Source organism: Strongylocentrotus purpuratus, unplaced genomic scaffold, assembly GCF_000002235.5.
Source record: "Strongylocentrotus purpuratus isolate Spur 01 unplaced genomic scaffold, Spur_5.0 spur5_scaffold_11, whole genome shotgun sequence".
In the NCBI taxonomy this organism is placed as follows: domain Eukaryota; kingdom Metazoa; phylum Echinodermata; class Echinoidea; order Camarodonta; family Strongylocentrotidae; genus Strongylocentrotus; species Strongylocentrotus purpuratus.
The window spans coordinates 29,314,039-29,338,305 of NW_022145596.1; the positions used below are offsets into that span (position 1 = coordinate 29,314,039).

The 24,267-nt window shown below is 40.6% G+C and overlaps 3 protein-coding genes and 1 non-coding gene across 4 annotated transcripts; 1 reads left to right on the plus strand and 3 right to left on the minus strand.

Annotated features, from left to right (window-relative positions):
• Positions 1-459: 459 nt before the first annotated feature.
• LOC587333 (coelenterazine h 2-monooxygenase) lies at positions 460-4,616 on the minus strand. The gene is made up of 3 exons (XM_787066.5): positions 4,008-4,616; positions 2,639-2,714; positions 460-2,201 (listed from the first exon to the last, which is right to left on the minus strand). The coding sequence occupies exons 1-3, from the start codon at positions 4,455-4,457 to the stop codon at positions 1,687-1,689; spliced, it is 1,041 nt and encodes a 346-aa protein (XP_792159.3). The 5' UTR covers positions 4,458-4,616; the 3' UTR covers positions 460-1,686.
• A 2,068-nt stretch (positions 4,617-6,684) lies between these two features.
• On the plus strand, positions 6,685-10,696 carry LOC756635 (coelenterazine h 2-monooxygenase-like). Its single transcript, XM_030981125.1, has 3 exons — positions 6,685-7,151; positions 7,576-7,651; positions 9,378-10,696. Exons 1-3 carry the CDS (start codon positions 6,729-6,731, stop codon positions 9,890-9,892), a joined length of 1,014 nt encoding a protein of 337 aa, XP_030836985.1. The 5' UTR covers positions 6,685-6,728; the 3' UTR covers positions 9,893-10,696.
• TRNAK-UUU lies at positions 8,629-8,701 on the minus strand. The gene has a single exon. It is a non-coding gene; the product is annotated as a tRNA-Lys (tRNA).
• Positions 10,697-13,180: 2,484 nt separating the features above from the next.
• LOC763444 (coelenterazine h 2-monooxygenase-like) lies at positions 13,181-18,934 on the minus strand. The gene is made up of 3 exons (XM_030981126.1): positions 18,466-18,934; positions 16,645-16,720; positions 13,181-14,702 (listed from the first exon to the last, which is right to left on the minus strand). The coding sequence occupies exons 1-3, from the start codon at positions 18,883-18,885 to the stop codon at positions 14,191-14,193; spliced, it is 1,008 nt and encodes a 335-aa protein (XP_030836986.1). The 5' UTR covers positions 18,886-18,934; the 3' UTR covers positions 13,181-14,190.
• Between the last annotated feature and the right edge of the window lie 5,333 nt (positions 18,935-24,267).

Sequence of the window (24,267 nt, forward strand, 5' to 3'; positions counted from 1 at the left end):
GAGAAGACAATGTACTGAGGAGAGAGAGGGGAAGATATTGAGAAAGAGAAGAGAGAGAGAAATGGGCCGGGGGTGGGAGGGCACAGGCTGTAGGTATAGTAGTGAGAGAGGGGAGAGATACACTGTATTGGAAAAGAGAGAGACAGGGCGAGAGAAGGGGACCATCTTTATAGCTCCATAGGCAAGGAAAGACCCCCCCCCCCCCCCTCCCCCACTATTAAAAAAACAACATGTAATGCCTAACTCTTGTATGCAAATCTGTACAAATTTGGTGTTTATCTTGGGCTAAAGTTCAAGTACAGGGAATCATAAGATAGTGTTTAAACAAGCAACACACTATAAACACACTATCAGTATAGATTATGTGAATTGTCTTTGAATTAGAACCCGGCTAATGGGGACATTATACACTGCAAATAATATGTTAACAAACTATATAGAACACTTCACACAGGCTCATCAGAATTGCATTATATTTTATTAATCATGAAGGCATTCTTAATTAGCATCTCACATAAACCTTATTTCTCTTGTCATGCATAGCATGAAGAAAACAATACAAGGTTTGTAAAAAATACAAAATAGATAACTTTTATGTCATTTTAACATTTACTTCTAAACACAAAACTAATTACATGTACATTCAAAGATCACATATATACTTCACCGGTCTGTAAACAAATTTATGCAAGAATGCAAATGGAAATACTTGTTTAGTGCTAGACTAATTACTGGTGTAAATGTACAGGTATTGGCAATCACATCTACAAAATGATACCTCACACTGTTTACCCATGGTGCTCTAATGGCTGTGCATAAAGAACAAAATAGACACATGTGCAAGGGCTATTCCTGTATTAACTTTCAGTACACATTTAATTTCAGAAGCAAGCAACCGTAAGCAAAAGGAATAAATAATGATAATAATAATACCCTGGTCATTATTTAAATCATGTAGATGAAGAACTGAACTAACAAGAGACATTTACCATTAGATTTACAAAATTAGTGGACTGGAATACATGTATAGGAATAATTTTGGACATAATCATTCTTTATGAGCCTAAAGAAAGTGCAAAAGCATTTGCAAACAATTTGAAAATGTTAATACTGGTAAGCAGTTAGCATATTCTATTATAAAGCAATATTCTCAGAATATTTGAAGGTCTCGTTACAGACAGCATATGAAATCAAATGCTGAAGACTCTTCAGTACTACTTCAGAAGAAATTTGTTACTCTACGGTCAACTTAACTCATTGCCTACCGGAGATGGGTTGATCCTATATTGAGTCTATTGGACTGAGAGAAATCAGCATTCATTGGGTTAATTATCGGTAAAGAAACATAGTCATGTAAGGGTTTGTATACCTGTAATGCCGACTGCTGAGCTTTCAGATTGAAGTAAGTAAACTTTGATGACAGCTCTTATTTCTAGCACAACTATCTAGGAAATAGATTTGGTCAGCTGGAGTTCAAAATTAAAGACATGTGATCCAAAATGAACACTGCATAAAGTGCATAATACATGGAATTATAGTCAGTCTTGAAACATATAGGAAGAATGTTACAGCTTTCTATCCATGATGAAATTTACTCATTATTTTGATGTAGCAAATTAGGAATATTATTTCAGACTTCTTTTCAAAACAAATTTTGAATAAGGTAAATTCCAAGAACTGATTTTCCTATTTGTATAAAACAGACAAGAAATCCTTGACATGATCCCCAATCTGGATGGGCGAATCTTCTTGTAGAAAATGTAACCCTTCAGATTCGACAGTCTTCTGATTCGGCCAGTTTGCGATGCCTTTCTTGATCCCCTCACTAAAGAACCCTGGCTTTGCATGGATGTAAAGCTTTGGCAGATCAGCGGACTCCTTGAGCCAGGCATTGTAGGATGAAGCGATTGCGATTACATCGTCTGGGCCATCACCCTTGATGGGGATCTCACGGGGCCAGGTAAGGGTGGGGCGACGGTCCTCCCCGGGGTTTTTGAAGGGCTCACGGTAAGCTTCCATCTCTTCTGGACGTAACTCACGCATGATGGCCCTCGGGAGGAGAAGCTCTATGAAGTAGTTCTTCTGCAGCACTAAGTCATCGCCAGCCTCGGAGCGAAGAACCTGGAAGAAGTCTTTGGCCATGTCTGGGAATCGATCCCAGCCTGGGACAGGAGCCACAACACTCTCCATGTGGATCAGCCCTACAGAGCAGGAAGAAGAACCAAACTAAACAATTAAAAGGTTTAAAAAGGACCATTTCATTAGGTCTTGGAGTGCTTTGAATATAGTAAATGGTACATGTAGGCTTACATAACAATCTGAACCTACTCAATTTATCTCATTACCTATCTTAACTTTCTTTAGATTTAAGGAAGTTGTTTGTTGTTGTATTTCTCTAATATTTGTATTACATCTTACACCATTGCATCATTTTGTCTTGTATAAAAGCTGTGATGAACAAAAGGGATGAGAGTTTGTGCTAGACTGCATGCATAAATTAGAACCTAAACCTAAAGGCAATGCTTGACACCATCTTCTCCTTCCTCACATTATCAAAAACACAGTTTTTACAATTGTTTCATTTCAGCAGTGCCCATTTTCTTTTTGTTTTGGATCCATGGTTGATTTTAAAACTCACCTTCAATTCGATCTCTATGCTCATTGCACCAGTGGAAGCCCAGACCTGAACCCCAGTCATGACACACTATGCTCACCTGGAAAAGAATTTAATTTATCCTAATTTAATTTATCCAATCTAGCAAGATTTCCATACAACAGTAAGAGAAAGCGTTATAGGCCTTTAAAGTGTCATGAAAGTGTTATCTAACTAAAAATGTGCCTAAAAATTCCAAGTACGACTTTACTCTACGAAGAGGACAGCGTGTACTCAATGGAAGGAGAAGAACGAGAAGTAATATTGTAGCAGACTATAAGCTTAAATAAAAGTTAAATAAACCTCTCTTTTTCTTTTCATTTTTGACATAACATCAACCAGGTTTCCTTGTCCATTGCAAGTATTGGATTGCAAGCGCGTAGCCAGGATTTCATTTTAGGGGGGGCGGTAATGAGCATGCAAAGCGTGCGATTCACTTACAGAGCGCGCAAAGCGCGCTCCCTAGGGGGGTGGGTGCAGGAAGGGGGGAGTTTCCCCCCTCCCATGCGAAGCTTTGAAAGAAGAATATTCGTTGTACCTTTCTCGACTCATAATCCTTGTCTGAATTCAGTCCCTCCCCCGTCTCGCGCGAAGCTTTGACGTTTCATCAAAATATTAGAGAAAAGTGACGATTCGTTGTACCTAATTTCCCGACTCTTAATCCTTATCTGTATTAATTCCCCCTCCCGCGCGAAGCGCGGAAGCTTTGAAAGAAGACGATTCGTTGTCCTTTTCTCGACTCATAATCCTTGTCTGAATTTAGTCCCTCCCCCCTCTCACGCGAAGGTTTGACGTTTTATTAAATTATTAGAGAAAGAAGACGATTCGTTGTACCTTTCTCAACTCTTAATTATTGTCTGAATTCTGTTCCCCCCCCCCCTCTCATGCAAAGTTTTGACGTTTCATTAAATTATAAGAGAAAGAAGACGATTCGTTGTAACTTTCCCGACCCTAATCCTAAATTTGAACTCAGTTCCCCCTTACCGCGCGAAAGCTTTGATGATTCGTTGTACCGTTCGTGACTCCTTTTCCCTTTTTCTTCCAACGTCCTCTTTTTTTTTCTCCTCTTTCTCCCTCATTTTTTTTGGTCGGCGTTTTTTTTGGGGGCGACTGCCCCCACCGCCCCCCCCCCCCCTGGCTACGCGCCTGTTGGATTATAAAAACTCTGCTCAGGAATTTAATCCTAAATATTTAAGATTTCATAAAACAAAATCATAAAATATTAAATTCCCTTAGTTAAATATATTAATAAAATTGATTTTAATTGCCAATTAAATTGTGATGCTTTGTTAATTTAACGTCCAATCAAACTTTTAATCATTACTGTCAGTCTGCTTCATTTACCAATGCATACCTTTTCTGGTAAGTTGACAGAGTCAAACCAAGCAGACAAATAGCGGTAGTGATCAACAAATCGATACGAATGGTTGGCAAGCTTGTTGGAACGTCCCTGTCCAATAAGATCTGGAGCGAGACATCGAGCGATGGGTTCTACTTGGGGCATCACATTCCTCCAAAGATAAGAAGATGTCGGGTTGCCGTGAAGAAAGACTACTGCATGCTTGCTGCTGCTATTTTGAGGATCCGAATCATAGTATGACATTTTCTCACCCAAAACGTCGACTTTCTTGCACTTTCCCCACCATTCATCTGCCGTTACGAGGGGTATCGTTGACTGGTTGCGCGACCCCATAGCTGCGGCGGGCCTTGCGACTAGCTGTCCGCTAGAGGCAGGTCCATATTGTAAATGACCCACGACAGTCTGTAGTCTTCCAATAGAACGGAACGCCATTTTTCCAAACATGATTCAGCTAATATAATATCAGGAAATCTGAATATCCAGGGTATGAAAAAAAATCTAACAGAAGACAGTCCCTGCAATATCTTCGTTGTTTACATTACGGTCAATGTCCAAACTGTAAGGTATCTTAGAGCTAAAAATAAAAGGCAAAAGGGTATACCGGATTATAAATTGGCATCTAACAGTGCAGTGTGTCGTTTCTCGAAATCCAAATATAAGTTGATTCCTGTTAATGTGCAGGGCTACATATAACTCATATTTTTGTATTCAAACATCTAAATATATTTCATAGATTTTAAAACATTTTTTTAAATATTTTCACAGACCTGCTATATAAGCTCCACTCCATCTTGTGAAATCATCTGGCAATCATAAGTGCGCTAACAAGAGACATTGGTATGTAACTTCCCCCAGCTCATCACATGCTCACAAAAAAATGCATTCTTAATTCATACAATACCTCCAATACCTTTCTTTTCCTGATGATGCTACAGCACGTCTGACATAGCAACTCCTATGTTGGTAAATTGGTATTATGGTCTATTGTAAACAGGTGGTCAGCTCTGGTGTTATTCTTTAGTAGATACCTGAAGCATTCAAGTGCATGGTTTCAACACACTGTTGTTTTCCCCGGTGTCATTATTATGATTATGATGATGACGATGATATTGTCATCATCATGATCCGAATTATTATTGTTATCATTATTATCATCATTATTGTTGTTATTATTATCATTATCATTGATATTATTATCATTATTACTACTATCATTATCATTATCATCATCATCATCTTCATCATTCAATTCATTTCAATTCAATTCAAAATGGTTTATTTCAAATAAAACTTTTATCGCGGCGTTAAGCCGAATTACAATAGTTTACAAACAAAATTAATAACACATAATGTAAAATATAACATAGCGTAACATGATATATTGAATCTGAAAAATAAATCAGTATAACTATGAGAAATTTAGCTTATCGCAACATATGGGAACACAAGTTAGAAAGAAATCAGAATTTAATAGCATAAAGTAATCATCATCATCATCCTCATTAAAGTTAGTATTAGCATTTTTGTTAACCTTTGGTAGCCTCGTCAAAAATGGGGGACCTGTAATTATCTTTACCCTCAATATTGCCAGGTACCCATTTAGTACACCTAGGTCAAGAGGGACTATATGGGTAAAAACACCGTTAAAGGATTCAACCCTGAACATCATCGTATGAGAGTCGGGAGCCTCCACACGTATGCCAGAGTAGCGACTTGTAGATTTGCACGTCAACATAGTGGACTACGTCACACGTAGCAGTCCACTGTGTCGACGTGCAAATCTAAAAGTCCCCATTGCTCCACGGTAACGAGAGAACGTAGCAGGCCAAGACCTCTCACCCTCTCTCTCTCTCTCTCTCTCTCTCTCTCTCTCTCTCTCACTCTCTATCAGCCCTCTCTCTCAGCCCTCTCTCTCTGTCTCTCTATCTCTCTCTCTCTCTCTATCTCTTTCAGTTTCCGTATAATATAATGTCTGTCTTTGTATATATCTCTGTCTGTTTGTGTGTCTACCTGTATGTCTCTGTCTCTACTCCCCTCTCAATCTCTTTTCTCTGTCTACCTATTTTTCTCTCTGCACCGTCTCTATTCTCGATATCCGCCCATCTCTCTTTCTCTTTCTCTCCCTCTTTCTCTCCCTCTTTTCCTCCCTCTCTCTCTCCCCCTCTCTCTCTCTCTCTCTTGCAATGTCTGTAGTATGTATGGAAGTGTCTATTTCTGTGTCTGTCTCTGTCTCTATCTCTCTCTGTGCCTATCTGTCTGTCTGCCTCTGTCTGTCTACCTATACCCGTCTTTATGTTCGATCCCCGCCCCCACTCTGTTTCTCTCTCTCTCTCTTCCACTTTCTCTCTCTCTCTCTCTCTCTTTATCTCTCTCTCTCTCTCTCTCTCTCTCTCTACATATACATATATATATATATAAATATATATCTTGCTCTCAATTTATCTATCTATATATTCGCCCTTTTGTAACCATAGAAAAACGAAACTAAAACTTGTTATGTACATAATTATGCTAGGAGTAATAATTCTTCAGGAGCACACTTCGATCCTAGCTCCCTCCCGTCCAGGCACCTGATTATTCATATCTAGATATCCCATACTGCATGGCACACCTGAACAATGTTCCCACTTAAGTACAATTGTATGCAAACCGAAATTTGGAACAGGTTCAATATATTTGATACGGCGTCGAGTTTATATAGTCAGGCTCGGCAAGATGGCGTTCCGTTCTATTGGAAGTCGTCTGCAAACCATGTTGGGGCATAAACATATTGCTAGCGTACATCTAGTTGCCAGAGTGGTCTCGCGTTTTCAGTCCACGATACCTCTCGTGACGGCTGATGAATGGTGGGGGAAGTGCCAGAAAGTCGATGTTTTGGGTGAGAAGATGTCATATTACGACTCGGATACCAAAGACAGCAGTACTAGTAAACACGCAGTGATATTCCTGCACGGCAACCCGACATCTTCGTATCTTTGGAGGAATATCATACCACGCGTAGAACCAATCGCTCGATGTCTCGCTCCAGATCTCATTGGACAAGGACGTTCTAACAAGCTTGCCGACCATTCGTACCGATTTGTTGATCACTACCGCTATTTGTCTGCTTGGTTTGACTCTGTCAACTTACCAGAAAAGGTATTACAGAAGAAGAAAAAAAATCGTTTCAATGCTTTATATCTATGACATGTACCCTGAAATAAACGATAGAAGTTATGTTTACAGCCTTTTGCTTCAATGTTTTGATATGAGATTTGAAATTGCACGTACTGAATCCTGGCTATACCGGGACACTGCTCCCTCGGATCCATTAATGGTGTCAAAGGGGGGTGGGCGGAATGAAAAGAGTAGATACAGATTATAGGGCCCCTCCTATTTTCCTAATCCAAGAACATGTAACTTCGTGCCCATAGTATGTCCGGGCTCCTGGTTTTGACTTGTGACAATGATATATATCTTATATTATAAGTGGGAAATCAATCAATTATTGAAACCGCTCCCGATTTCTAATTGTTGTAATTAAAAGCGAATACGAAAAGTTCACGTGATCTCTATTTTTCAGGTGACCATAGTGTGCCATGATTGGGGTTCAGGCCTGGGCTTCCACTGGTCGAATGAGCATAGAGATCGACTTGAAGGTCAGTATTAAAGTTATTAGAATTATTATTTATTCGGCAAAAGTAAAGCAAATCCTTAATAATAATAATAATAATCCGGTTTTTTTATATAGCGCTCAATACACCGATCCAACGATGTACCTAAGCGCTTTACAGATATATTATTACCCCGGTCATCGGATTCAGGCTTACCCGCACACAATGTGTGCACATTTTCCACTCCCTGGGGAGCATTCCAGCCAGTCGCCATTTTACAGGCGCACACTTGCTCGTTCAACCACATGAACGTTCGCATCCTACCGAATACATAACAAGAGTACATTTGGAAAAGAGTCATATGGATGCCAAAAAAAGATTAAAAAATTAACTTAAAGGGGCATGTTCCCCGTATTCCAAAGCAGTGGCGGATCCAGTGGGGGGGGGGGGGGGGCTGGGGGCCCGGCCTCCCCCCCCCCCCCCTCCCTGGGAAAAAAAACGTGATTTTTACCCTTTTTGGGGGGGGGGTGCAAATTTTTTAATTTTCGAGGGCTAAGAAAAAAAATATGCTCACTACCCCCACCCCCCCCCCCCCCCCCCACTGAGCGACTTTACGGCCGGCGCGATATTCAAATTTTCGGGAGCAAAACAAAACAAAAAGTTGGGCCCCCTCCCCTAAGAAATCCTGGATCGGCGCCTGTTCCAAAGGGCGCTCAAAATACGTACGCGCTGGCGGACGGCGCTATAGCTGCCTATTGACACCAACAGAATACGGCTCTTACGCAGATGGCATGTTCCGATAACTTCCCTGGTGGGAACGTGCCCATTTAATAACTGTAACCCGAAGGTCTTCTTTTCCAATCCACGTGACTCTACAGAAATTGTAACAATAAAATGGTGAGGTGTAACAATTTATAAATCACTGTCTAATCAACAATAATAATCATTGACAAGATAAAATTATTTTAAAATAAGAAGAATTCAAACTTAACCCCTCCGCCCCCGACAAAAAAAAATACTCTAGCCCGATGAGGGACTTGAACCCGCGACCCTCTGATTAAAAGTCAGATGCTCTACCGACTGAGCAAACCGGGCTTCGGTGTAGGTGCGTTTTACTAAATTTCTTTAGCGTCTTTGAAACTTGAAAGGGGTATATTACATGTTTACACATCCCCTCCGTATTCTTGGATACGCGAGTACCTACCTGGCTACCTGGCTGCCGCCGTCAGTTGATGGCGATTGGCGACCACATCTGCACATCTTCTTGTTGTCTTTCTCCATTTGTTTCTATCCTGTGCTAATCTTTTGGCTTTTGAATATGTGAGACCTGTCCATTCTTTGATGTTATCAAACCACTGCTTTCTCTGCCTGCCTTTTTTTCTTTTTCCTTCTACTTGGCTTTCTATTTTGGGTACGCGAGCATGTTTTCGTTAGTCTGCGACTGCATTCATTCATAACAGCACCTTTTTTCTTTTCTTTTTTTTAAACTTTACTTTCGCACCAACATAAATTAAATATACTTGTATGCTAGTAAGGGAGCAAAGCACACAAGTATACATGTATATACTTTTTGTGAAACTTTGCAAATTAGGTGAGACTGCACTTTAGAGCACTTCAGAATAATTGTGTTGTAGCCTTGTACTCATTATTTGCTGTACATGTATATTTGAATATATGCACTTATTGCATTATTCAACGCTCCCCCCCCCCGGATTTCCGCCCCTGAAAGTAGTTATGAATGATTGAGATTGTGTACCTTTTTTTTCTATAGGTCTAGTCCACATGGAGAGTATTATACAACCCCTCCCGGGATGGGAGCTCTTCGACGACACTATGCGGGAGGTCTTCCAGGGATTTCGCTCTGAGGCCGGTGAAGAGATGGTCCTGAAGCAGAATATCTTCGTGGAACAGATCCTCCCTTTCGCCATCATCCGGAAACTACGACAGGAGGAGATGGACGCCTATCGTGAGCCCTTCAAGAACCCCGGAGAGGACCGACGCCCCACCCTAACCTGGCCCCGCGAGATCCCAATCATGGGTGATGGTCCGGATGACATGATCGTAAGAGCGACAGCCTACAGTGCCTTCCTCAAGGAGTCTGCCGATCTGCCCAAACTCTGCGTCCACGCCACTCCCGGGTTCTTCAGTGACTGGATCGAGAAGACCACCAAGAACTGGCCCAATCACAAGATGGTCAAATGTGAAGGGCATCATTTCCTCCAAGAAGAATCCCCCATCCAGATCGGGGATTACATCCGTGAGTTCTTGTCTGGTATCTACAAGTAGATAGATCGTCTAGCTTCCCTCTACTATCATATCTGCAGTAGTTGGAAGCATGATGCCATATTCCTTTACACGTTCTCCTGCTCCTATATATGTAAAGATACGGTAGAAAAATCAGTTGAAACTCGAAACCTTTCACACTGCTCCTGGAACTCTGAAATGATTGCCCGTATACAAATTTGCTCGGTTTGTCGGTTGTCATGATACGTACATAAAGTCAAACAAAAAGGGGCGGTGTGGCATGCGGAGGCGAATTTTCATATACATAAATGACGTAACAAAACAATATATAATAAATTGATAATGGCTAATTGGAAAGAAAAATAAATCAATGGAAAATAATGAGAAGTCCTTAAATCAGTTGATAGGTGGGTATAATTCTCAATTCAATTTTAAATCCATTTCAATTTTATTTTAAAATTCATGCCACTTTCATAATATTGCAATGATGCGTAATATAAATCAAAGCACGTTTCAGATAGAATTGTGACATACTTTGAAAGGAGTATAACAGCTCCAAAGGAAAGCTCTTATAGGAGGAAAACTCATATTTTGCACGGTATGTAACATGGGTAACCATGGTAACTATTCCTATGAAATGTTGACACAAGGTCGGTTATGTCATTATACAAATAAAACGCAAAATATGGGACCTGAGCCTTTTCTCTTTCATTTAGTTCAGTAACTCATACACTATAAACGTATTTCCATGCTTCACCTAAATATTCAATGATGTTTTCATGTGATGATTTTAGGCTTGAGTAGAGACGCCTTTCGGTGTTATTTAACATTTATCACACCAATATAAAAAAAAAATCTTCCTTTAATTGATACAATTTGTTCACTGCCGTTTCTTCTTATTACTACATCATTGCTATCCCTATTATCTAGAAATTACATATACTTGTATTACGCTGTGTACTTGGTATCTATTTTATATAATTGTTTGGTCGAGGCCTATGTTGCTGCTAATGGAGCTCTCACACTCTGCCGTGTAGGCCTACCGTCCACCTGCCGGGCTTTTAAAAAACAACAGAGTCCAGAACGTTGGGTTTTGAGCGAGCTTGTTCATAAAATTAATCTTTTCACCGTTTCGTTGCCATCTTCTGGCCGTTTCCATACCGGGCCCATACCGGGTCTCGAACGTGTGCACCGGGTTTGTAGCAGCCACCTACCAGTCACTTAGCGTCCCCTCACCGCTCGAAACGTCCTGTGAGCGAGTCCCCGGACTGCTGACGTCATGACAAGAAAAAGTAAAGCTCATCTGACAAAACCCCTCTATATATACCCAATATTTAGTGACAAACGGTGGCACACGGTGACAAAAGTAAATTTGTTGGTAATGGCACGTTCATATGACGCTACTGTGAAGGTAAAGACACGTTATGGACCCGTTATATGACGTTATGGGAACGTCAAGGCGTTAACAGGATGTTAAGGGAGGCGGCGCCGTCAGAATCAGGCGGTACCGCTTTGGAAACACCCGTTGGCAGTCCGGTATGAACACTGTAATGAGGACGGTATGAATACGTTATGAAGACGGTGGCACGGTATCAACACGTATATGACACGTTCACAACCCTCTTACAACCCGTTGCAGACGGTGGATTTTTTTTTGCCCGTTCATCACCGTTCTGTAACGGGTTATGAGCGTGTTGTGAACGTGTTCATACAGTGTGACCGTTTTCATAACGTATTCATACCGTCCTCATACCGTTCAACACCGTCCTCTTGCCGCTTACTTGCAGCCGGTGCCAGCCGGCCAAAGTTTTGAACATGCCCAAAACTTTCGCCGGGTCCCACCGGGTGTAAATAAGCGCCAACGCCCTATTAACGTGTTGCCCGCTTTGATAACGAACCACCGTGTGCCCTCGCCGTTCTCTACCGTCCGCAGACATTTTCGCGCACGGTGGCACACGGTAGGCCTACACGGCAGAGTGTGAGAGTCACTTAAGATATTTCTTGTTCTATTTTTATCTTCGTTTTCTAACTGATTATACTACACTTGTCAATATAATTTTCGTAGATCCACTTTTCCATCGATGTATTTTTTATCAAGATGTATGCATATCTTCCTCTTCCTCTTTCCGTTTTTCCTAATGTTTTCCCATATGTTGTTTCTATTTTTAACGTTTGTATTCAACTGCAGTTTTTCTTGTAAATACTCTTATTGTCAGTTCTTAAATTTGTATTTTCCTTCTCTATGCAGGATCATTATGTAAAACAGCCTGCGAGCTGATCAATGTTATCCTGTTAAAAGATTTTTTATTAAATAAATTGATAAATTTACAACACCTCACCCCTTTCCAGATGCAAGGCCTATACGTCACTGATCACAAAATTTTGAAATTTTTTGTTTTGCTTTTCAATATAAGGTCATCTTTTCTCATGTCATATGTTAATTGTCTTTATATTTTACAGTCTGCTTATGAAAAACGATACTGGCAAAATGTTGATCGCATTAAATCCCGCCATTTAATAAACTAACACGAATTACGGACTAGAGAGTGTAATTATTGGAATGCATACTTAGTTGTCTTGTGAAACCGAATAGTAAAACGTAGAAAAGAAGAATAAAAAAAGGATGATACTCGAGAAAAAAATTGGCCTCGTAAAATCCCGCCACTAAGTCAACACGGGCAAAATTATCGGGGAATATGAGATGTGTTTTAACAATCATTTAGATCCATTATTATCTGCAACCAAGACAGAAAAGAAAGACTTACTTTATGTTTCTAAATATGTCTAATTGTAGATGTTGGTATACATCTCGTCTCTTTTAATTACGAAGACGTTATGGGTGTGTTTTATACTCTGTTTCACCAATTTAAATTGTAAATATCGTCCTCTATTTCCCCCTCTCCCCCCCCCCCCCCCCCCTCTCTCTCTCTCTCTCCCTCTCTGTCTCGGTCTCTGTCTCTGTGTCTCTCTCCCCTTCCCCCCCCCCTCTCTCTCTTTCGCCCTCTCTCTTTTTGTCTGTCTATCTGTCTTTCTCTGTCTTTTTTCATTCTCTCCTCTATCGTTTAACTCTCATTTCTCCGTTATCCTTTCCCCTTTTTCTCTCTCTCAACTCCATCTTCCCTTCTACAAAATTCTAAAGAAAGCTTCTAAAAGTTTCCACAATTCCCATATTTGATCACTTAATCGAAAGTGCGTTAATGTAAGCACAAAACTAACTTTATAGAGCATGTACAATGCACTGTGCAAGAAAGTTCTACTGTATACTCGAAGCCACACACATTATATCTTAATAGATACACGAACAAACTAACTCCCAAAATGCATAAAAAAGAAATTGCCATTACCTTATATTTGAAATAAAATTACATCATTGATTTAACAAAGACAACATATGTTTGCGATACAGGTATATAGAAATTTAGCATTTTGTTTCATTAGCGTAGGATAATAGATATACTTTGAAATTGAAATGATTTCATTCGATATTAAAACAAAACAGAATGTAAAATAAAACAAATATACAAGTTAAAGGAACGTGAGAGAGCAAGCAATAAAAACAAAAACAAATATATTGGATCAATAAAGAATTCAAATATCAAGCAGAGATACTTAAGTTGAAATTGAAATGATTATCACAAAATAAATTACAGTCTACGAGTGTTTTGGTTCTCATTTACTATTTTTATTGTAAGGTATTGCTACTCTATGCAGTTGACGACTAAATTGTTCATACCATCACCAAGTTTTGTAATTTCTCAAGTATGTGTAAAATTGATTTGTCCCGATTTATATTTCTTGAGAATGTGACAATTAAAACTTACTTCTAAAAGTATTCAAGATATTCCTCAATTCAACAAGTCCAAGTTTCATTTATGATTTAATACAATAAACAAACTTCTTTTTTTTTTGTAAATACAAGGGGTATGGATATATTGCTAACTGTATGTCCTTGGGCCGGCCTCCTAAAAAGTAAAATGGGGACATGTCAGAGAAAAAATGACAGAAGTAAAATATCTGAGATCATAATATCATAGTTTAAAAAGATAATTTTTCGAAAGAAACAAGATGGTCCAATACTCTCAAAAATTCTGACAAGAAAGGAAAGAGAGAAATGAAGAAGAAGTAGGAGGAGGAAGAAGAGGAGGAGAGGAAGAGAAAAAGAGTATGTCATTAGATTTTGGGATATTAATTTCCACAACAAGAAGGACAAATCGGGGTCTTGGTTGCCCATCCGCCTTTGTATGTTAGAATGTATGTAATTTATATATTAAGTACAATTGTTGCATTACTACACCCTCTAAAAAACTCAGATCTGCCCCTGGTGTATAATTATGATCCGTCTACTTAAAGATACTTGATAGGAATTCCTTGATGTAATCACCAGTTTGGATGGGTGAATCTTCCTGAAAGAAATGCGACCCTTCAACCTGGACTACCTTATGATTTGGCCAATCCTTCGTGATCCCCGTGTTCCATTCACTGAATATTCCAGGAGTTGGGAGGATGCGAAACTTTGGGAGATCCTCAGTCCCCTTGATCCAGGCGTGGTAGGCCGTAACTATGGCGACCGTTTCCTCTGGGCCCTCTCCCTGGATGGGGATTTGACGGGGGAAGGTGAGCAGAGGGCGTCTGTCCTCACCAGGGTTCTTGAATGGCTCCCGGTAAGCGTCCATCTCCTCCTGGCGAAGCTTCCTCTTGATGGCGAGCGGGAGGATGGTTTCTATGAACATGTTCTTCTTCAGGATCATCTCTTCGCCGGCATCCGAGCGCAACGCCAGGAAGATGTCCCGCATAGAGTCGGGGAAGATGTCCCAAGTCATTGGCTGGTAGACGCCTTCCATGTGGACGATAGCTAAAAAAATTGTGAAAAATCATACTTTTTAAGTGCACCCAAAAAATGTGCCCTTCTTTTTGTCCGAGAGGGTATCTGAAAATTTGAAAAACATCTTTTGATATATGTCCGATATTTTTTAAATTAGAAAGTACCTTAAAATATAATATCCTTTCTACAATTTTGTGCTTGTCAAACAAAATAAATCATAGTGTACCCACTGTACCCCCTCTGTTTTGAACAGTCTTGGAGTCACCCTGGACTGCGTGTGTAGGTAGGGGAATGGGAAGGCAAATAGGAGCAAGTGGGGATATATATTACCAACTAACACTGAAACAGACTGTGAGGGCGGGCAGGGCCCAAAGAGCATTGACCATCTACTGAGCTGTGACATGCTAAATGACGCATGCATTGAGAGGAACTTGACAGATGCTAACGACGTGCTTTTTACTTCTGCAAGATATTGGAAAACAATGGTGTGACGACTGGCAATGATGGTGTTCCTGGACTAAACATCAGGGAATACAATGAATTATAACAAACAACTCTCTAGCCAGTTCCATTGACAGTGGGGCCATTAAGGCATATTTACATACTTGCAGAGGTGTCGTGGTATAGTGGTTCACTTGTTCATTCACTTGACTCTCAAGCCAAGGGTTGAGGGTTCGAATCCAGCCTGGCATTAACGCCTTTTTCAAAACGTTATTCCACATTCAGTGCCACTCTCAACCCAAGTGTAAACGGAAACATGGCAATTCCTGGGGTAATAATAATTATATACCTCACTTAAGAAATCCAGCCATCTGATTGGTCGAATTGCATTCATAAACTTCAACTGTTCCTGTAAAATTCCCGGTAACCATGCTTAAAACATTTCAATATTTTTAATAACCATGGTTATTAAAAAAATAGGTCAGTCTCCATGGTTACCCCATAGGTTTACATGTTAAAAATGGTTTGAGCGATGGAGGATACCATACGTGTGCGAAAAATTGGTCGGCAATTTCAATACAATTGAATCTCGATCGATCTTACCGACAATTTTATCTTGCATTGTTGACATGAAGACGAAAATTAACTCTCAAAAACAAAAAAAACAACATCTGCCGATAGATCTTGATCTAAGTTCGTGCCAATATGCATTGCAAAAGTAAAAGAAGGGTCCGTTTCATGGAGCTTTTGCGAAGCATCCCTCACGCGGAGCCGTTTTCAATCCATTTTAATGTATATATTGGAGAAAACTGCCAAGCATGTTAACGGCGCGCGATAGCCGAGTGGTCTAAGCGTTGGTTTTCGATACACCTCTTGTTGTACGCAAGAGTTCGAATCCCGTCTTCGACAGATATGTAAATTATTTTTTATTTTTTATTTTTTAGTCTATTTTTTTTCGGCATATAAAAGTATTAATGACTGCTTTAATATTCGAGAAATAGTTGTTTTCATACGCTCTCGGGAAGGTTACAATTGGGCTATTCCCCTCGGCAAGCCTCGGGGAATAGCACAATTCTAACCTTCCCTTGAGCGTAATAAAACAACTATTTCTCTCAAAGCAGTCATTAATACTATACTACAGAGCCCGCAGAGAAGTGCACTAATGTGACTATACCCTGGGTAAATAAGCCCTAACTATTTATGAATTATAATAGTTATTAAAGCGTTAACAAAATGTTCATACATCGTGAAACATCGTGATGTATTAAAGATCGTTAATAAACAGGAGAGTTACCCACCCTTATGCTTAGTTAAATGAAAAAACTACTTGCTATAAATGTATATTCGTGAATATTATTGTGTAGGCAGAGTCTGGTTGTTGGAATGGAAGATCAGTACTAAAGTTCAAGCATGGTTTAAGATGATAAGATAAAGTATTTTACTTCCTATTTTCTAGATTTTCTTGAGTTTGTGTGTGAGTGTTCGATGTGGTGATTTATACCACGTTTACCCTCCGCCCCTTATTGCTTACCTTCGAGTCTATCCCTGTGCTCATTACACCAGTGGAGGCCAAGAGCGGTACCCCAGTCGTGACATACGACGGTTATCTGAAAATAAACATTTGGGAAGGATTTATCATCAATATGTTTCATAGGCAGAAGACATCATATTTGTAAATGCCAGGTTTTTCCTTCAACGAAAAACAAAATTTGCACGTTTAATGATGTTGTAGGCGTTAGCAAGGTTTCGATTTGTATCCGTGGTTGAGGGGGATGATAGGTGACAAATATTTTCGGCAATGGATCAAAGCAACCAAAAGGTAGAAACGTGCGGCAGGTTGCACCCCATCCCCAAGCGCGTAGCCAGGATTTCATTTTAGGGGGGGGTAGTGAGCACGCGAAGCACACTCCCTAGGGGGTTGGGTGCAGGGAGGGAGGAGTTTCCCCCATTCCCCCGCGAAGCGCGGAAGCTTCGACGCTTCATTAAATTATTGTCTGAACGTTCTCGACTCTTAATCCTTGTTTGAATCAAGTTCCCCTTCCTCCGCGCTTAGCGCGGAAGCTCTGATGTTTCATTAGATTATTAAAGGAAGAAGACGATTCAATGTACCATTCTCGACTCTTAATCCTTAATGTTTAAACCAAGTTCCCCTTCCTCCGCGCGTAGCGCGGAAACTCTGACGTTTCATTAAATTATTAAAGAAAGAAGACGATTCGATGTACCATTCTAGACTCTTAATCCTTGTCTGAATTCAGTTTCCCAACTCTCCTGCGCGAAGCGCAGAAGCTTTGACGTTTCATTAAATTATTAGGGAAAGAAGACGATCCGTTGTACCGTTCTCGACTCTGAATTCAGTTTCCCCCCCCCCTCCCGCGCGAAGAGGGTTAAGCTTTGACGTTTCAAATAATTATTACTCTTAATCCTTGTATGAATTCATTTTCTCCCATCTCGCGCGAAGCGCGAAAGCTTTCACGTTTCATTAAATTAATACAGAAAGAAGACGATTTGTTGTATCGTGTCTTTTTTTTTTCTCTCTTTTTTTTCGATGGTGAATTATTGGGGGGATGATTGTACAGGCCATCCCCCCCCCCCACCTGAAATATTGGGGGGGGGGGGTATATCCCCCCATCCCCCCCAGGATCGACACCCATGGGCGTTAGCATATTGTTAGAATCATCGATCTTTTTCTGAATTCTGTTAAATACATGTATTATCAATTGAAATTCGTATTAATCATTTTGCTTCAACTGTCAAACATACAACCCTCTAAAAGTAACAAAGTATGAAATGACTACCTTTAAAAACATGACATATTATGTCGACGTATATGATAAAACATTGCGCGAATGTTACAAAGGCACAAATATATTCTTGAAAAATAGATTCGGGGCAGTTTTTTTTGTGGCATAAAAATTCCAGAAATAAATTTTAATGCTGGGTGTGATCTAAGTCCCCGTATATTTCTTTTATGAAAAATAAATGTAAACAAAAGAGGTTTTTATAATATAATGTATGATGATGTATCAAATCCTAATCCAACGGTCACTTGCATTTTGTAATGACCGGCCATTTAACCCTCCAGATCTAAATTTGTCAGTCGACTCTAGATCTATACTATTTGGAATGAGAATCCTTCATCAAGTGATATCCTCGTCACCATTTTATAAAACAATAAATAACCGAAATAGTCCGAACGGTTTTTGATTGGGTCACGGGCGTATGACTGTTCCAGGGTACCTTGCGTGGATATTTCTTAGTAATGACTTCACTGTAGTGTTGTACACTATCTGAACACTAACGACCTCATGTTATTGAGTATTTCATTTATAAGCTATATTCTTCTAAAAAATACCTTTTCTGGTAATTTGAGAGCATCAAACCAGGCTGACAGATAGCGGTAGTGATCCAAGAAGCGGTATGAACGGCTAGCCAGCTTATCCGACCGGCCCATCCCAATGAGATCAGGAGCCAGACACCGGGCGATGGGTTCTACTTGGGGTATCACATTCCTCCAAAGATACGAAGACGTTGGGTTGCCGTGCAGGAACACGGCCGTACGCTTACCGCTCCTATTCTGGGGATCGGAGTCGTAATAGGACATCTTCGAACCTAAAACATCGACTTTCTTGCATTTTCCCCACCATTCATCAGCCGTCACGAGAGGTATCGTGGACTGAAAACGCGAGACCACTCTGGCAACTAGATGTACGCTGGCAATATGTTTATGTCCCAACATGGTTTGCAGACGACTTCCAATAGAACGGAACGCCATTTTGCCGAGCCTGACTATATAAACTTGACCCCGTATCAAATGTATTGAACCTTTTTAAATTTTCGGTTTGCATACATGCACTTAAGTGGGAACAGTGTTCTGGTGTGCAGGTGCGTCGCCAAGGGGGGGGGTGTGGGGGTGCGACATCCCCCCCCCCAACCTGTCAGGATATTGTCGGTAAAATTGCGCGTCGGGAAAAAGAGAAAAGGGAGAGGGAAAAAAAGAGAGGGGAAGGGAAAGAAAAGAAAAAAAGAAAAGGAAAAGAAAAGAAAGAAAGGAAAAGAAAGGAAAGAAAGGAAACGAAAGAAAAGAGAAGAAAGAAAGAGAAAAAAAGAAAAAGGGGGGGGGGAGAGGAAAAAAGGAAAAGAAAGAAAAGAAAGAAAAAAAAAGAAGAAAAAAGAGTGAAAGGGAAACAAAAGAAACGGGGGATGAAAGAGAGGAGAGAGAGGGGAGGTAAGAGTCTGAGAGAGGAGGAGTGGGAGTAAAAGAGAAAAGGGGGTTGTTGGGTGGAGTCGTCTCGTCGAGGGAGCAAGTAAGACACGGGTAAATATGTTGCTGTGTCGGGTCAGCTGTGTCGGTATTCTTGCTCGATCCTCATCAATGCATAAGTTTGAAGTCGGTGAGATGTATATTGTCGGTCGGCCGACAAGTTTTTTTCCCTACGAACTGCGACTTCTTATCCGCTGTGACGACTTCGAGAGTGACTACAACAACAATACTTGTATTTTTCTCGAAGTTTCACTTTCCTATAATATCAACTAAAGAAATCAGCGGTTTAAAATTTTCGGGGAAACTAAATTCAAACAAGGTTTAAGAGTCAACAACGGTACGACGAATCATTTTCCTTTCTTTATATTGTGATGAAACGCCGAAAATTCCGCGCTTCGCGCGGAAGGGGAAACTTCATTTAGACGAATCGAGAACGGTACAACGAATCGTCTTCTTTCTCTAATAATTTAAGGAAACGTCAAAGCTTCTGCGCTTCGCGCGAAAGTGGGAAACTGAATTCAGACAAATAGTACTTAATAAAAGTCGAAAACGTTACAACGAATCGTGTTCTTTCTCTAATAATTTGAGGAAACGTCAAAGCTTTCGCGCTTCGCGCGAGAGGGGGAAACTGAATTCAGATGAATAGGGCTTAATAATAATAAGATTCGAGAACGGTATGAGGAATCGTCTTCCTTTCTCTATATTGTGATGAAACGCCAAAAATTTCGCGCTTCATTTAGACGAGTCGAGAACAGTACGACGAATCGTATTCTTTCTCTAAAAATTAAGGAAACGTCAAAGCTTCCGCGCTTCGCGCGAGAGGGGAAAATGAATTCAGACAAAATTAATAGGGCTCATTTAGAGTCGAAAACGGTACAACGAATCGTGTTTTTTTCTTTAATAATTTAAGGAAACGTCAAATCTTCCGCGCTTCGCGCGAGAGGGGGAAACTGAATTCAGATGAATAGGGCTTATTAAGAGTCGAAAACGATACGACGAATCGTCTTCTTTCTCTAATAATTAAATAAAACCAAAACTTCCGCGCTTCGCGCGGGAGGGGGAGCTTCATTCAGATTAGGATTAAGAGTCGAGAACAGTACACCGAATCGTCTGCTTTTTTCATAATGTAAGGAAAAGTCAAAGCTTCCGCGCTCCGCGCGAGAGGGGGAAACTGAATTCAGACAAAATTAATAGGGCTTATTTAAAGTCGAAAACGGTACAACGAATTGTGTTCTTTCTATAATGATATGAGGAACGTCAAAGCTTTCGCGCTTCGCGCGAGAGGGGGAAACTGAATTCAGATGAATAGGGCTTATTAAGAGTCGAAAACGGTACGACGAATCGTCTTCTTTCTCTAATAATTTAATGAAACGTCAAAACTTCCGCGCTTGGCGCGGGAGGGGGAAGCTTCATTCAGATTAGGATTAAGAGTCGAGAACAGTACACCGAATCGTCTGCTTTTTCTCATAATTTAATGAAACGTCAAAGCTTCCGCGCTTTGCGCGAGGGGAATACTGAATTCAGAAAAGGATAAACAGTCGAGAATGGTACAGCAAATCGTCTTCTATTTTTTATAATAATTTAATGAAACGTCAAAGCTTTCGCGCTTCGCGCGGGAGGGGGGGGGGGGACTTCATTCAGCCTAGGATTACCAGTCGAAAACGGTACAATTAATCGTCTTCTTTTCCTAATAATTTAAGGAAACGTCTAAGCTTCCGCGCTTCGCGCGGGAGGCTCATCACCCACACCCCCTTATGAGCGCGCTTTTAAGTGATTCTCTTGCTCACTACCGCCCCTCCCTAAAATAAGATCCTAGCTCCGCGCCTGCATTAAAATATATAGCTATGATGCTGACTAAATTTAAGAAATAATTCGTATATTAATGTCGTCGAGGAAAATGACCATTTTGCGCATATGCAAGTACTATAGATAGTCCATAGGAAAAACAATTTAGCCTTCGGCCCCAGGCTTATAGGGTTGACTTTGTAGATATTGGAAATTTAATTTTGTCGGTAATTGGTGGCTACTTTTGTCGGTAACCGTTGGCCTCTACACCCCCCCCCCCCCCCCCCCCCCCACTGAAAAGGTCTAGCGACGCACCTGCTGGTGTGCCATGCATTATGGGATATCTAGATTTGGGCACTAAGTCAACAATGAAATGGCAATATTTCTCTCTCTTTTTTCTTTGAACTTGTACTTCCACAAAATGTAAATAACCATGAGCGTTCCCGAAAGCGTTCCCAGGGTGGTATCACCTAGGTCGGGAAGCTGCATATACTTTCCCAACGCTTTTTTGAATGCACACAATATTAGCGTAGCCGGGTTGTGGCCAAGTGTTAGTATTGGGCCCCAGGCTAAGTCAACAATGAGATGGCAATATTTCTCTCTCTTTTTTCTTTGGACTTGTACTTCCACAAATGTAAATAACCATGAGCGTGCCCGAAAGACAGATCTATTGTAGACATTTCGAATGATGACCCTTACCCTGGATAAATCATGTTTTTTTTGCATGATTTTGACTAAGAGGCTCAATGAGAATAAATACCTTAACAAAGGGTATTAGCGCATCGATTTGGTTTCAAACCGTCACGGTTACGAGTCCACTGCTCTACCACCAGTGGCGGATCCAGGGGGCCCCCTCCCTGTCGCCCAAGGGGGGGGGGGGGGTGCAAATTTTTAAATTTTCGAGAGCCAAAAAACAAAAAAAATGTGCTCCCTACCCCCCCCCCCCCCATCCATCCATGGGCTTATTAAAAGGAAAGCAGTGTCATACTTAAAAAGTTACACTCACGACACTTTAAATCTGACAAAAGGTTTAACTTTGGGCTAAACCCGATGGTATGTTACTGTCGGTAGCCTTTGGTGTGTGTGTGTGTGTGTGTGTGTGTCGGGTGAGCGGAAAAGGGGGCGCCCGCGGGTCGGTATGTTTATTGGTACTCAACTATGACATGATTGTAGAGCTCTTTTCCAGACATCTACCCCCTACGACAACCATCCTCTAGGACAACTACCCCCGGACAACCATCCTAAGGGGTAGATGTCCGGGGGTAGTTGTCCTAGGGGGGAGCTGTCTGGGGGTAGTTGTTCGGGTTTTTTTTATCCCGGGGGTAGTTGTCCTAGGGGGTAATTGATTGGTGGTGGTTATCCGGGGGTGGATGTCCAGGGGGTAGGTGTCTGGATACGGTGCAGCATGGTTCACACACAAAAGAGATATGCCAAACGCCATTGTAATGTTTGAATACTGACAAAATTTTGAATAATGGTTGACCTCGTATCCAATCCGGGGCCATTAGTGTGGCTCTTCGTTGATAAAATACTTCTCGTAAACTTTTTCACCAATGTTGGTAACCCCCCCCCCCCCCCCCCCCCCCTCTTTTAAAAAAATGGCTTACCTGTTCTGCTTGTCCAAAACCATTTTCAATGAAGGAATAATGGACTATTGTGTGGCAAGGTGTTTGAATAGCATTTCAACGGGAATCGGTATATTGACGCTTTGAGTTTCAAGAGGAACTACAGAACGTTATCCTGATTATCATCATCATCATCACCATGACTTCCTGAGAGGGTTTCTCGCACCATTTTCCTATTATTGACCATCTCGTCCGATAACTGACCAACGTATATATTCTGTAAATAATAATCTTGAGTTTATTTTTTATAGGTGTAATATCAAGTTTGGAAGGCCTAATAACATTTTCAAGGCACCATTGCATACTAATATTTTCTCATTTAGTGTTAAAATAAGACACGATGTACTGGTTTAAAGAAGCTTTTCTTCTTGGTGCTTTCATCTTTTTTGATTCTTTAATAACGTCTATGAGATGTGATTCATATATAAATGCCATAGAGGGAGAGTCAGTTCAGCTTTATTTTCCATATCCGTGTGACAGGTTAAATATCACACTGCAGTGTGGAAACAGACGTCCATTTTACAATACTGCAAACCAAGAATTTATGGAATTGAATCTTGATTAACCTAACGGACTCACATTAGAGAATACGAATCAAGAAGGAAATTGTTTCCTCCAGTTAAGAATAAATATATTAAAGAGAGCTGATGGAGGAATATATAGTATCCTTGCATACAATGGAGACTACATCAAAAGGCTCAGTCTACATGTGGACTTTCTCCCCGGCGTGGCATATTGTAGTTTTGGTGGTAGCCATGATTATACAGGAGACTGGGAGAAGCTGCATTGCATAGCTACAGTTGGGAGTATGCTAGGGCAGATTCAATGCTACCAAGGGGGTATGCGGATGCCTCATTTGGATGAGCCTTCTGAAAACGATAAAACATTGAAACAGACCATACTGGTACAACAGAATCGCCACCATGTATACTGTTGCTCTTCGCAATTGATAGAACCCAAAGAAAGATGTGATTGTTATGACGTTGTATGGGACCCCTTATCCAAAGGCGAGGTATATAACCCGGGAGACCCATGTCCAACTACCACAAATTCACCTACCGTTCCCCAAACCACCTACTATCACCACGATCATTCTCCCCCAACAATGAGAGCATTAATACCAAATAAACGTGAAATTAAGGAAGAAACTTATCCAACAAATAAGTCTCTGATTATACTTATTACTACTTTTGCAATGTTGATGATTTTGTTCATCATTTTCATAATATATTTCACACAATCAAAGCATATGCGTCATAGGAGTAACGCAAAGAAAGCAGTTGCAGAAACAGCAAGTGGGCATGTGGAGGGCGTGCATGTTTAGCTTAGGAACAAAAACCCAGAAAACATATTAAATGGTTCGATACTGTGATCTGATGATCAGCTGTATTAATATAATTCCTTGCTTTTCAAATTAAATAATATGTAGAGGTTGTGTAACTTACATCAATGTTCTCCATTACTCTCCTCAATTTTTGCAAAG